We start from the raw sequence: 12,122 nt of genomic DNA, 5'->3' as shown, positions 1-12,122 counted from the left end.
CCCCCAGCTTTCTCTTCACTCCTTTTCCCCCTGTGGCAGCCTGCTCCAGGCTTTCCATCACCCACACTCCCCTCTCCCTCCTCATCCCTCTATCTAACTCTCCATCTTGTATCACTCATCAAACTTCCCAACATCTCTCTCTTTGCCGTTCACTTTTTAAACCTCCCCACATGCAGGCACATGTGCATCCTTGACAAAGCCAGCTAATTACAGGCAAGTGTCCACTCCAGCCCTTCTTAAATACGGAGCTGATTAATGAGACGGAGGTGTAGGGCCAGGAAGTCTCACCCTTAGCGAATGGTGATACACCCCCCCGCCTCCCTGCAGCTCTCTAGCACACATGTACACACCTTTCCTTTTTCTTTTTCACACTTGCATATGCAAATCATCAGCCATGTGCAGCTTCATTAAAGAAATATTGATATCAGTGTTTTATGACTTACCTCCTCCCTCGTGTGTCTCAACATCTCCCCTTCCTCACCTTTAAGTCTCTGTGGCAGTCTGTTGACTTCTTCTGCTTTTTGTGTACAGTAACTCCTATAGAGGTGAGCTAAGCAGCTAGAGCCAGCTAAAGGAAGGGGGAGAGGGGGGTCAGGTGTAGTGGGGGCCTCTTCTGAAGTGATGTCGGCTCATTTTCTCTGCGGTGGCTCAGGCACGATTCACCGTCGGCTCAAAATGGCCTCCGACACATCTCGATGTCTGATTTGTGTGTGTGTTTGACCCTGAGGACCGACGTGAATGCTGCAGGAGCAAGGAGATAGAGTGCAGCTGCTGCCGCTGAATGCTGACACACATGCAGAGCAGAAAACGCAAGCACACGCACACACACCCGCACAATCACAATCTCGACTGGGTCAGCCAGGTTCAAAGCATTTGTATTCATGGAAGGTTTTGCATTGGCTCCACCACCTACAGTGTTCCATCTAACTGTGGGACGTGGCTTTTTACTTTCGCACTCAGAAGACCTTGGACTGTGTTGGAGTGTGTTTATGGCTGTATTTATGGCAGTATGGTGCTACCTGAGTGAATACACCTGGCTGAATGCATTTTTCCACTTGTATCATCCTTGAAAGTACTTGAGGGTGCTGTGTTTTGATGCTCAAATTGACCCCTGTGACACATCAGCTCATCCTGTACATGTCTCAATCCTGATCCAAATACGTCTCTGTCACCGGAACAGAATCTCTCACAATCAGACACATGCATGTACATACACACACAGTCTGATCCTCCATTAGTAGGCAGAAATGCTGTATACGATGCTATAAAATAGTATTCAACCACCCTTTTAATTTCCTTTATTTTTTTTGTGTGTATCTCATATTAAACTGAATATCAAACTACTCAAAATACAGGTTTTAAATGATAATTGTATATACCAAAGTATACATTAACAGGTTATCTAATACCAATTAGTTTTGTGTGAAAAAATATTCTCCCCTTAGCTACAAAATCTACCAAAGTGATATTATAGCCGGCTGCAATAGGACCATATACACTCAGGCCTGATTGCTACCAGAAATGTAAAGTCAAAACCTAACAGCCTCTTTCCAGACAGCATGAAGTCGGTTTAAAGGTCTCACCAGGAACACACTAAGCCAAAATCAGACGAAGTTCTCAAAACAATGAGAAGAAGGTAATTGAAAAACATGAGTTTGGGAAGGGTTAGAAAGGTGTTTTGGAGGTTGTAGGACTCCAGAGAGGCGCAGTGACAGACATCATCTACGAATGGAGGAGATTTGAACTTCCCAGTTCAAATCGGCTGACCTTCCAAAATTCCTCCAAGGGAACTCTTCCAGGAAGTCACAGTGATCCAAAACTTTCAAGGAACTGCAGTCCTGTCTCACCTCAATAAACATCAGTACCAATGACTTCAATATCCAAAAGGTACTGGGAAAAGGTTGCATCAGTGTGATGAGGCGAAACACACAGCAAACCCAGAATAGCTTTAAGGCTCTTCTGAATTTTGTCACAGCACACCTAAGTGACCCTTAACACTTTTGGAAGAAAATTCTATGGACTTACTGACTTAAAACTGAAATGTTTGGAAGATGAAGGTGGCAGTGTAATTAGATAGGAAAGCGTTGTTGCCATTATTGAGTTAAACATGAATTCTGCTCTCAGATAAAAACAATCCTGAAAAAAAACATATCATCAGCCTGTGAGATGAAGTTGAATTGCAACTGGGTTTTGAAGGACGACATTTATCTCAAGCACCTCTGACGGACTCAAAATGAATAAAATTACAGATTTGTAATGGCCTAGTCAAAATCTAGACCTAATCCCCATTAAGGAGGTGTGGCAGTTACTGAAAAACAGTTAATGCTCATAAAGCACTAAAATGTGGCAGAACTAGTTCTACAAAGAAGAGTGGGCCAAAGCTTCACCACAGTGCTGTCAGAGATTGATCTCTAGCCTTCACAAGGGTTTCTTTGCAGTTGTTGCTACTAAAGATAACACAATTAACTAGTTATTAAGTTAAGGAGGAATGTTACTTTTTCACTTGGTGAATTTAGGTATTGATACCATTTTTGTTTCAAGAAATACAATTACCATGTAAATGTGCATTTTGTGTTTGCTCAGAAAGCCTTGATAGAAAATTTTGTTTAGCATGAAATGTACACAAAAATAGAAGAAATCAAGAGGTGATCAAATACATTTTCTCTGCACTGTAACCACACACATCTATTTCAAATTTACCCTCCATAGCAAAAGGACGTGAGAAAATTGGCAATCAACAAGTGAATCAATTTCAATAACTGGTTTTACAAACACTAGTCAAGTTTTTAGCTAGCGGATCATGGCATAATAGCAGATGCAAAAATTAAAACACTAGCCTTAGCTATGTCACATGTAAGCAGGTCAGTGTGGAGTACCACATGGCTCTATACTTAGCCCTCTTTTATTAAGTCTGTACAAACCGCCAGATTTTTAGAACACTGACATTACATTTTTGCTTTCATACAAGGACTGTGGTTGTTTGCTTGATAGTTTGGTGAGAATATTCCTGCGGTGATGTGCCATAAAAGATCTTTTGCTAAGACAAAGCTGGCCCAAAATGTTGTCTTGGAATTTGATATGAATTTTTTCATCTAGAAAAAACTTTAGCATTACAAAATATGGATTTAAGGGACTCCGAATGAAGCAGGATAACCAAGCTAATGCAAAATACAGCTGTAACTGTTTTGTAACCAAAACAACATTTCTAAAGTTCCTGTATTAACACCATATGAGAAAAACAAAAACAAAAAAATACTCTTAAAAATGCTTCCACAGAAAAATCTGCTTTGATTTTCTAATTTACTATACATACTGATAATGTAATTTTAAAGTTTAAATGTGTTGCATTTTTCAAATCCTATTTTATTTGTGAGGCATACATTTTATTTGTGAGTAAGAAATACGATTAATAATTTGCCTTATTCAAATCAGGCCTAAAAACCATATTGTTTACTGCAGCTTTCTCTTAGATACTCAATCTATTTTATTGTCTTTTAACACACTTTTTTGATCTTTATGTCTACTTTGATGTTTTATTTCTATGGTTTTAGTGAATGTCTACCTTTAAATCTGAATGTATTTCTTTGCCATTATAAAGCACCGTGAATTGCCTTGTGTATGAATTATGCTATACAAATAAACTTGCCTTGCCTTTACATATTACCACAGTGATTAGCAGCACACCACATGTCAGTGTTGTGGGTGTCTCTCACTTGTACATATGATAGTGACACTCTCAGACTAAGGGGGTTTAGGTGCAGATCTTATACTTCCAGTCATCTTTCCCCTCCCTCCGTTGTTTCCATTCTGTCCTCCTCCCTCCGTCCTTTGCTCACTTGTTACTTTGTTCCCTTCTGAACAGCTTGACGTTAATTCCCAGAGATGTCTCCATCACAGACTTGCAGAAGTGACAGTGTCAGCTTTTAAACTCTGATGTGACTCCGTGTGATAGTCTTTGTGTGATGGTCTGACACACACAGACAGAAGCACAGGAACATGCATGAATGCACACTAAGCCGTCTGTCTTATAATTGAGCTGAAACAAATATGAGCTCTTAATAAATCAGGCTGCTTTGCCTCCTGCAGACAAGCAATTCCTTTCACATGCAGTAGCAGCAGTGATCCAGTGCTTTTAGACCCGCATGTTTGGACTGAAACAATGTCCATATATTTAGCTTTATGTTCCTGTAAGCTTTAAGAGATTGCTGTAACCTGGAAAGCTCACACTTTTATCCGTGTGCTAACATAACTGCACAATCGGTGAGTCTTTCAACACCATTAGCTAACACAATGTAGCATTAAAACACAGGAATGATGGTTGCTGGAAATGTTCCTCTGTACTCCTATGGAGATATTCCATTAAAAATCAGCTGTTTTCAGCTAGAATAGTCATTTACTACATTAACAATGTCTACACTGGATTTATGATAAATTTAATGTTATCTTCAAACTGAAAACTGAGCATTGAGAACTGCTTTTCTTTCAAAAATAAGTACATTTCTAACCCCAAACTTTTGAACGGTTGTGTACCTTTAGTGTTACGTACCTATTTCTGTTTTGTTTACAGACGTTTGCAGTTGACTACAACAGGACAAAATACTATGAAAATGGTAATATGTCAATCTATTGTAAAACTGCATGTGTTTGTTTTTTAGGTCTCTTTCACAAATGATAAATTCATGCTCTTTTTCTAAGTAGAACAAAGTGAAGACAGAGAGGGGACATGATATATTGTCCTGGATCAGTGCTGTTTTGCAGAGCTACTGTATGTCAACAATGTCTCTAATGACTTAAGCGTGCTCCATATTCAAAAAAAGTGGGTCTTCTCAAATATTGTCCAATGTTTTAAAGTGACTACCAATTATCACGAATGCAACTAAAAGATGTTAACAGTAGCATCTTTCAGAATTGAAAGCTTAGCGATTCTGATCCATAAATAACAGAAGATGGAGCAAAGGATGGTGGTGTGTGAGCAGAGCATGAACTTCGATTTCTCTGATGCTGAAGTGGATTAAAGCAGAAAACATATCAGCATGTGGGGAGATTTGGGGAAAAACATGCCAGGGCTGTTTAATTCCATATGAAGACAATGTGTGGACCAATAGTATTTCTAAGCACACCTCAAACTTTAAATCAGAGTCTACAAAAACCAGCTCAACATCCTTGCTTGGCCTTGTGTTCCATGTGGAAAGCCAAATTGGCTCAGGCAAGAAGGAAAGTTGGCCAGAGAGCTCCTTTTCTTGCTCCCTCAAGAATCAAAAACTAAAAATCAATAATAAAAAAAGAAATCAGAGCTTTGTGATTGCTGATAAAAAGTACTCTGTATCAACTGGTGCTACGTTCTCTAGCCTTTCTGTACAGCGACCCACAGTTGCTATAAACATGAAATTGCACTAGTCTGATGAAAGTAGCTTCACTCTGCATATCCGTGTGAGGAGTTTTTAATTTTGCTTTGTTTTGCCTCAGTTTGCTTTCTGACAATGACTGAGATGTGATTGAAAAGAGTTGAAATAAGGCAGCTTTCATGCTCATACAGTTCTGTATTTCCACTGCAGTTTAGGCATAAATACCAGGAAAAAACTCATGTGCCACAGTTTATATTAAAACTAAAACTGAAACTGTTGCTTAAGTTTAGAAATAAATCTTAAAAATGCAAAGTGTGCTTCGTGTTCCTGCATGGTGGTGCATTCCAACAAATGCAACTGGCTGTTAGCAAGGTTTTAGTTTGAGGCGAAGCTTATTTCTGGCAGGTGAAAAGAAATGAATGGTGGCACCATTTGTCATGGAAGTAGCACACAGCTATCTGTCTACAGCTGTCTAGGACCAAGAGTGGACAATGACTGCAGCAGAGGGAATTTGGCACGCTACACTGGGGATACATGCAGGAACCAAAAAAAATAAATCTGCTTGAAAACAAATTGCCTGTAAAACACAAAAGCAAGAATAAACCGGAAACTGTCCATATATGATGCCGAAACAAATTACTGAAAGAGAGGTAGTGTGTCTGAGGCGAGAAAACACAGAGAAAAACGGGGTGCATGAGGAGACAATAAAGCATCAGAGCTTATATCTCGGACATAGCAGGATGACCTGGCGTGGCACGGCTCAGCGTGGCACAGTATGGAGGGCTCAAATGAGGCTTCACCCACCCAGGGCTCCATCCCGCCTGAGCACAACACAATCAGGCCTCAACAGCGAAACCGACTGCAGGTTGCCATGACAACCCGGAGCCACTGCCTGCATGGGACAAAGGCTGGCAGGTCCTGTGTGTGTGTGTGATTGAGAGACAGCGAGTGAGCGATGTGAGGCGGAGCGGGCGCGGCCCTCCTGGGGCCCTCATTCGTTTGTCTCTCGCTGAGACCACAGGAGCCCTGATGCAGCAGAGATGGAGGTGGTGGTGGTGGTGGTGGTGGTGTCTGGGGCGAGGAAAGGGGGCGAGCAAAAGGAGGGGGCAAGTCAAAGAGACGCAACTAATGTGGAAAAAAAACAGGATGATGCAAAGATGCAGGGAAAGGTACAGAATGTGAGGGGGATGAAATAAAAAATGAAAAAACATGACATTATAAATAGAGTAAATTTTCAGGGATTTGCATTATTCTGTAGCCATTCACTCATTTACTCATCCGTTAGTCGTGCAAAACCTTGTAGAGTGAAACATGAATCTTGACAAAACTTGATTTAAGAAAAAAATTGACTTTGCAGCTACACTCTGGCAAATGAATTGGAGCAATTAGTAGAGCACTTGAAATTCACAGTTTTAATAACCTGTCTACCACACAGTGACTTGGAGCTGCGCTGCTCCTGTGGTTCCATGAAACGTAATAAAACGACAAGAACACTTAGGCATTACTGAGCACACAAAACATTAAAAGCATGCAATCGATCTCTTAAACATGTTTGGTTTGAGCATCAAATGTCTCTTGGTTCCTCCTGTACAAACCTAAAATCAGCTATTCTAAGCACCTTGACTGCATAAAATCTCACTCTTTTCTATTTTTTTCCTTCTACATTGTGGCCACAGAATGCTACATCCTTTTAACCATTTTGTTAATATTGTCAGATGGATAACATCACGGGAACTTTTCTCAGGGTCGCAGTAAATTGTGTTCCCTGTATTGGCTCCCATGGGGTTGTATTGTGTGTCCACCACCATTTATTATCTACAACGCTGACTGCAGAAGTCCGCACATGGACAGAAACAATCTTAAATTCTCGGATGACTCAGTTGATGTCAAACTGCTTCATAGAAATGAGTCTTAACATGAGCGTGTGGTCTGAACAGACAGTTTGTAGAAACAAGGAGAAGCGTCACCTCAGACCATCGCTTCAGGGCTAAAAGTGAAAACTGTGGAGGACAGGAAGCACCTGGTGCTTACGTATATTGATTGATTCACACACTGAACTTTGATCTTAGTACTGATGCAATATGCAGAAACTGCAACGAAAATGGCATTTTCTGATTAGATTGTATTTTTAAAGTTGCTGGTAGTATTTTACAGAAGCATCACTGAACTATTTCATTGATTTGTTGGTGATTTTAATATGTGAAATAGGAATCACTGATGAGCAGTTGTCTCCTCTCACAGATGTTTGTTAGCGGAAAAATCATAACAACAAATCTAACTTGTTCCTTGCTTTCTTTTGCATTTTAGGCGTCGATCACACAAACAAGGACCTGAAGAAGAACTTTGTGAGTAAACTTCAAATCATTTTGTCTTAAATGAATTTGAATGCTGTCTTAAATGGATCTCAGAGATGGTCATGGAACATTATTTATAATTTCATTGTCTTTCTATAAGATTACAGTTTGTAGTCTCACTGTTACACTGTTACATAAACCTATTTGGATTTTCATTCTACTGAAATCCGTGTATTGACTTTCTCTTAATCACCTTACTAGTCTATTGCTTAAAACCCAGGACAATAAAAGTTGCATACAGTGATAAAACTGTTACACTGGCTAGCCATAAAGCATATGTGAAGTGGCAGTGTTGCTCGTGCCTTGTCATTTATAATCCTATAGGCAGTTTGAGGCATGCAGGCCAACTTGTACTTTGTCAGAGCAGATTGTCTGGCATGGATAAGCCTGGCTGCAGAGAGAGAGATACATAATTGCTCTTGTACAATTTTGCTGCCAAGACATCCTCCTCCCGTTATGCCTATATACACTGGCAAACAAGTCATTCAAACATGTTCACTTTTATGAGACACACACATAAACCACACCACACAGACAGAGGCCTCTCCTCAGTGACAGTGATTGCCGTCAGTCAGAAGAAATATGTTGACAGACTAATTCAAGTGGCCGTATCGAGAGTTTTTTCATGGGATTCCTTCATTTCCTGTCATGTCATTCTGATGCTTTGTGCCAAGAGTTACGTTGTCTTACGCTGTGATCCATTTGTTTTCTGTCTGGCTGTTACAGGAGGTCCTCGCCAGTTTTGACCTGCGTGCATCACACGGCCTGTCTCATGATCCCATGCCTGCCAGAAATTATGAGAACAGGTAATGGCGGTTGTCATTTTGCTGTTTTCCTGCGAGGCTCAGTGAACTGATCCTTTTTATTTTGCCCTTCCAAAACCAAACATACAAGAGCAAAAATGTAAGAAATGTATTAAACTGTATATGTAGCTGCTCTAATGTGAGATGCAAACATGAGACCTAAGCAACCAAATCGGGTGATAAACCTAACATTTGCTCAATTATCTACAACTAGTTACTCTGCCACACAACGCGGCGGAGTTATGTGACAATTAGCGTACGTCTGTCTGTCTGTCTGTCTGTCTGTCTGTCTGTGCACAACATTACTGAAAAACAGACCAACGAATTTGGATGAAATTTTCAGGGAAGGTCAGAAATGACACAAGGACCAAGTGATTAGATTTTGGCAGTGATGCAGCTTATAGTCTGGATCCACAGATTTGTTAAGGATTTCTGTATCATTGCCAGATAGTAGCACGGCGTCACTGTAACCATGACAACAAGTGAACACTACATCAGCTGCCTGCTGACGATCACATGATTGTTATCCTACTACAAATCCACCACTGTGGACTGATCAGGACTTATCATTCAGAAATCATACAATGACTGAGCAGCCTGGGCGGAGTGCTGCGTTCTTTGAGTGCTTTTCTTGTTGTTATTTTAGTGGTTCAGAATTAATCGTCACTGACTGGAAGTGAAAACCTTGCTTTCGTCTCTCTGTCTGACATCAAGGACCCATTGTTTCAAAGTTTATGAAGAATTTTAGGTAGTAAAGCTGCTGTTACTATCATAAACGTATCTGCTGTGTGACAACATAAAGTTTAACAGTCCCTCGCAATGTGATATGAACATATAATGTCAAGGTCAAAGCTTAAAATTAGATTCAAGTTTATGAAATTTGACTATATATAAGCAGCATGTGTGTGGTATAAAGCTGAAAATACTGTGTTTTTAGTCTAGAAATCTGAAGCAAAATGCTTTCCTTGCTTTGATTTGCAGTTTCCAGCATCTTGGTGTCTCTGGATGTGTACCACTCTCATAATCAGGATGTAGTGTGTGTAATTATCTGTCCTGACTTAATTATGGTGTGTGCCCAGGTCAAAACATCCAAAAAAAGAAAACTCTCATCTCTGCCTATTTAGTCTCAGTGTGTGGCTAACAACTTATTCCCCCTCTGTTTCAGTCACGGCACCCATTGTGCAGGGGAAGTTGCCATGGAGGCCAACAACTCCTACTGCGGTGTGGGCATTGCCTTCAATGCCAGGATCGGAGGTGAGGAAAACAATGCAGCCTTATAGAGACAGTGGGAGGCAGCGCATCGTGGGTGTACTGGCAAAGACTACGACATGGCATTAGAAGCATTTTCAAGAACACTTGTTTTAATTCACTGATGCATTAATATTATTATACTCTATGCATTGCATGACAGCGTGCTGAAAAAGTAGTCCACTTTGTTTATACTGTAATAAAGTGACTGTAATCTGGACAGTGGAAGCCAAACGTGGACATTGCCTTATAATATAAAACTGTATTGCTTTTTCACGCATAACAGTTTGTTATGGTCGACTGCATCAGAGCAAACAGCCTGTATCTATAAAATCAACAGGCTTACAACAGACCTGCTTTAGATTTACAGGGTCTTACTTACTTTATTAGAAAACTATTGAACAAAAAAGCAAATATATTAAAGAAACAATAAAAAAATCCAAACTAATTTTTACTAGTTCAAAAAACAAAACACTACCATGCCCACTGCAGCAGCTACTTTATCATGCAGATTTTATTTCGAGCAACAAACCTGCATTTTACAATTTGTTATGTAATTAAATGAAAGGATTAATGTCATCTTTCATTTGGATGGAAATTTACATTTTATGCCTTGTTAGCTGTAAGCATGAGCATTCTGAAATTGGTAAAAAATCATTAAAAATATACACTACCAGTAAAAAAGTTGGACACACCTTCTCATTCAATGCTTTTTATTTGTATGTATTATTTTCTACATTGTCTATTAATACTCAAGATTAACACTTTTTTGTTTACAACACAATTCCATATATATTCTTTTATCGTTTTGATGTCTTCAGTATTAATCTACAATGTATAAAATAATTGAATAAAGACCATTGAATGAGAAAGTGTGTCCAAACTTTTGACTGGTAGCGTCTGTTCAGTGATTTCCTTTGTTTATTATGGTGGCAAACGATGGCAGAAAACAGCTTCTTTAACTATACGGAGGTTTAAAATGCGTGGAGGATGAGAAGTCATATGTCTCTGAGAAAATATTTAAGAAGGAGTTTTGGTTCTGGGCCGTAATCAAGAATATTTCTTGAAAAAGAAAGAACATATAATTTGTATGCACTTGCACATTTTGTACATTTTCTGTGTGTACGTAGCTTTTGGTTTGTGTAAATATGACACACAACATAGTGACTGGCTGCTATTGAGCTGTGCTGACCCGCTTTAACAGCTCATTGTTTTAGTGGGAGCTTCAGTAATGGCTTTTTTAGTGTTGGTTGTAACATTGGTGAGGGATGAATGAACCGAATGCACAAGATAGCCCATTTTCTCTTATGAAATCAAAGATTTTTATAGGATATACTAAGAGTGCTATAACCCCAAGTTAATGAGGAGTGTACGATATGTTTGAATAAGAAAAGTCCCTGCTGCACTCAGATCTGAACACCTCAAATGCAGTTTAGTACAGTGATGTCACCGCATGACACACGGGAAGAGGAGTCCTTTGGCTGAACTCTGACATTTGAACTCTGCTCTGTGATCTTTAATCTCTGACCTTCTCTCATTTGTCACCGACTGATGAGAGCCTGTTTCTGAATTGGCAAAAAGAGAAAAAGAAAACAGTTCATGAGGCAAGACCAGGAATCGCTGTCCACAGTTAGTTTCAATTTCACCTTATTGGGTCTGTTTTATCCTGACTCATAAACAGAGTCTGGGAGAAAAGAGATGAAGGGGTGAGACCCACATGAAAGATGCATGTTGAACTACTGGGTGCTGCTGAGACCTCAGCTTCTGTCTGACACTCAGAGTTTCTGCCTCCTCATTTTCTTTATAAATTTACTTGAAATTCATAGTGAATTTACCCTGTCTTCTTAGATGTTTTCAAATGTATGCGAAATTACACTGAATGCATGTGTGACTGTCACTCAAAATTAACTGTGTTTATATTGGAAATACATTGAATTGTAAGTGGTTAAAATAAGACAGTTAAAGAAGAAAAAGATGAATAGATAAAGACTGTTTTCTACACAATAATGATGTTTAAAGTGTACATTACAAAACAATGTTTGGGTTTTTTTTTTTGCTCCAACCACTTGAAGATGCAATAGTAGATGCCAGATAAACTTTTTCTTTATACCTACTTGTATCAGATGAGAAAACTGTATTTCCTTAGTTATGCTCCAGTTTTCCATTCTTGCCTGCACTGAGCATGTCATTGCTCAGCATACAAGGGCACGATACACACATTTATAATAGAGTTTTCTATCAGCTGACATGTGATCACACAGAAAAAAAAAATTCTGTAGCAGTTGTGGCATTATTGCCCACCAAATGGACTAAAGAAGGCGTGCTTCTTACCAGCTCTCTAGTCCGCAGCCGTCCTTTCCTTTTCTCTGGTT

General features: G+C 39.5%; 1 protein-coding gene across 1 annotated transcript in view; it reads left to right on the top strand.

The window, feature by feature from the left end:
* The window catches only part of LOC111564532 (proprotein convertase subtilisin/kexin type 4-like), a 207,130-nt gene that overhangs the window by 106,419 nt on the left and 88,589 nt on the right, over positions 1–12,122 (top strand). Inside the window, exons 8-10 of the mRNA XM_055013942.1 lie at positions 7,653–7,690; positions 8,426–8,505; positions 9,668–9,756. Coding sequence (XP_054869917.1) covers positions 7,653–7,690; positions 8,426–8,505; positions 9,668–9,756 — 207 coding nt within the window. The remainder of the gene's footprint in view (positions 1–7,652; positions 7,691–8,425; positions 8,506–9,667; positions 9,757–12,122) is intronic.

Source organism: Amphiprion ocellaris, chromosome 9 (assembly GCF_022539595.1).
Source record: "Amphiprion ocellaris isolate individual 3 ecotype Okinawa chromosome 9, ASM2253959v1, whole genome shotgun sequence".
In the NCBI taxonomy this organism is placed as follows: Eukaryota; Metazoa; Chordata; class Actinopteri; family Pomacentridae; genus Amphiprion; species Amphiprion ocellaris.
The sequence above is the reverse complement of the archived record's forward strand: the minus strand, read 5'-3'. Positions and strand labels throughout refer to the sequence as shown.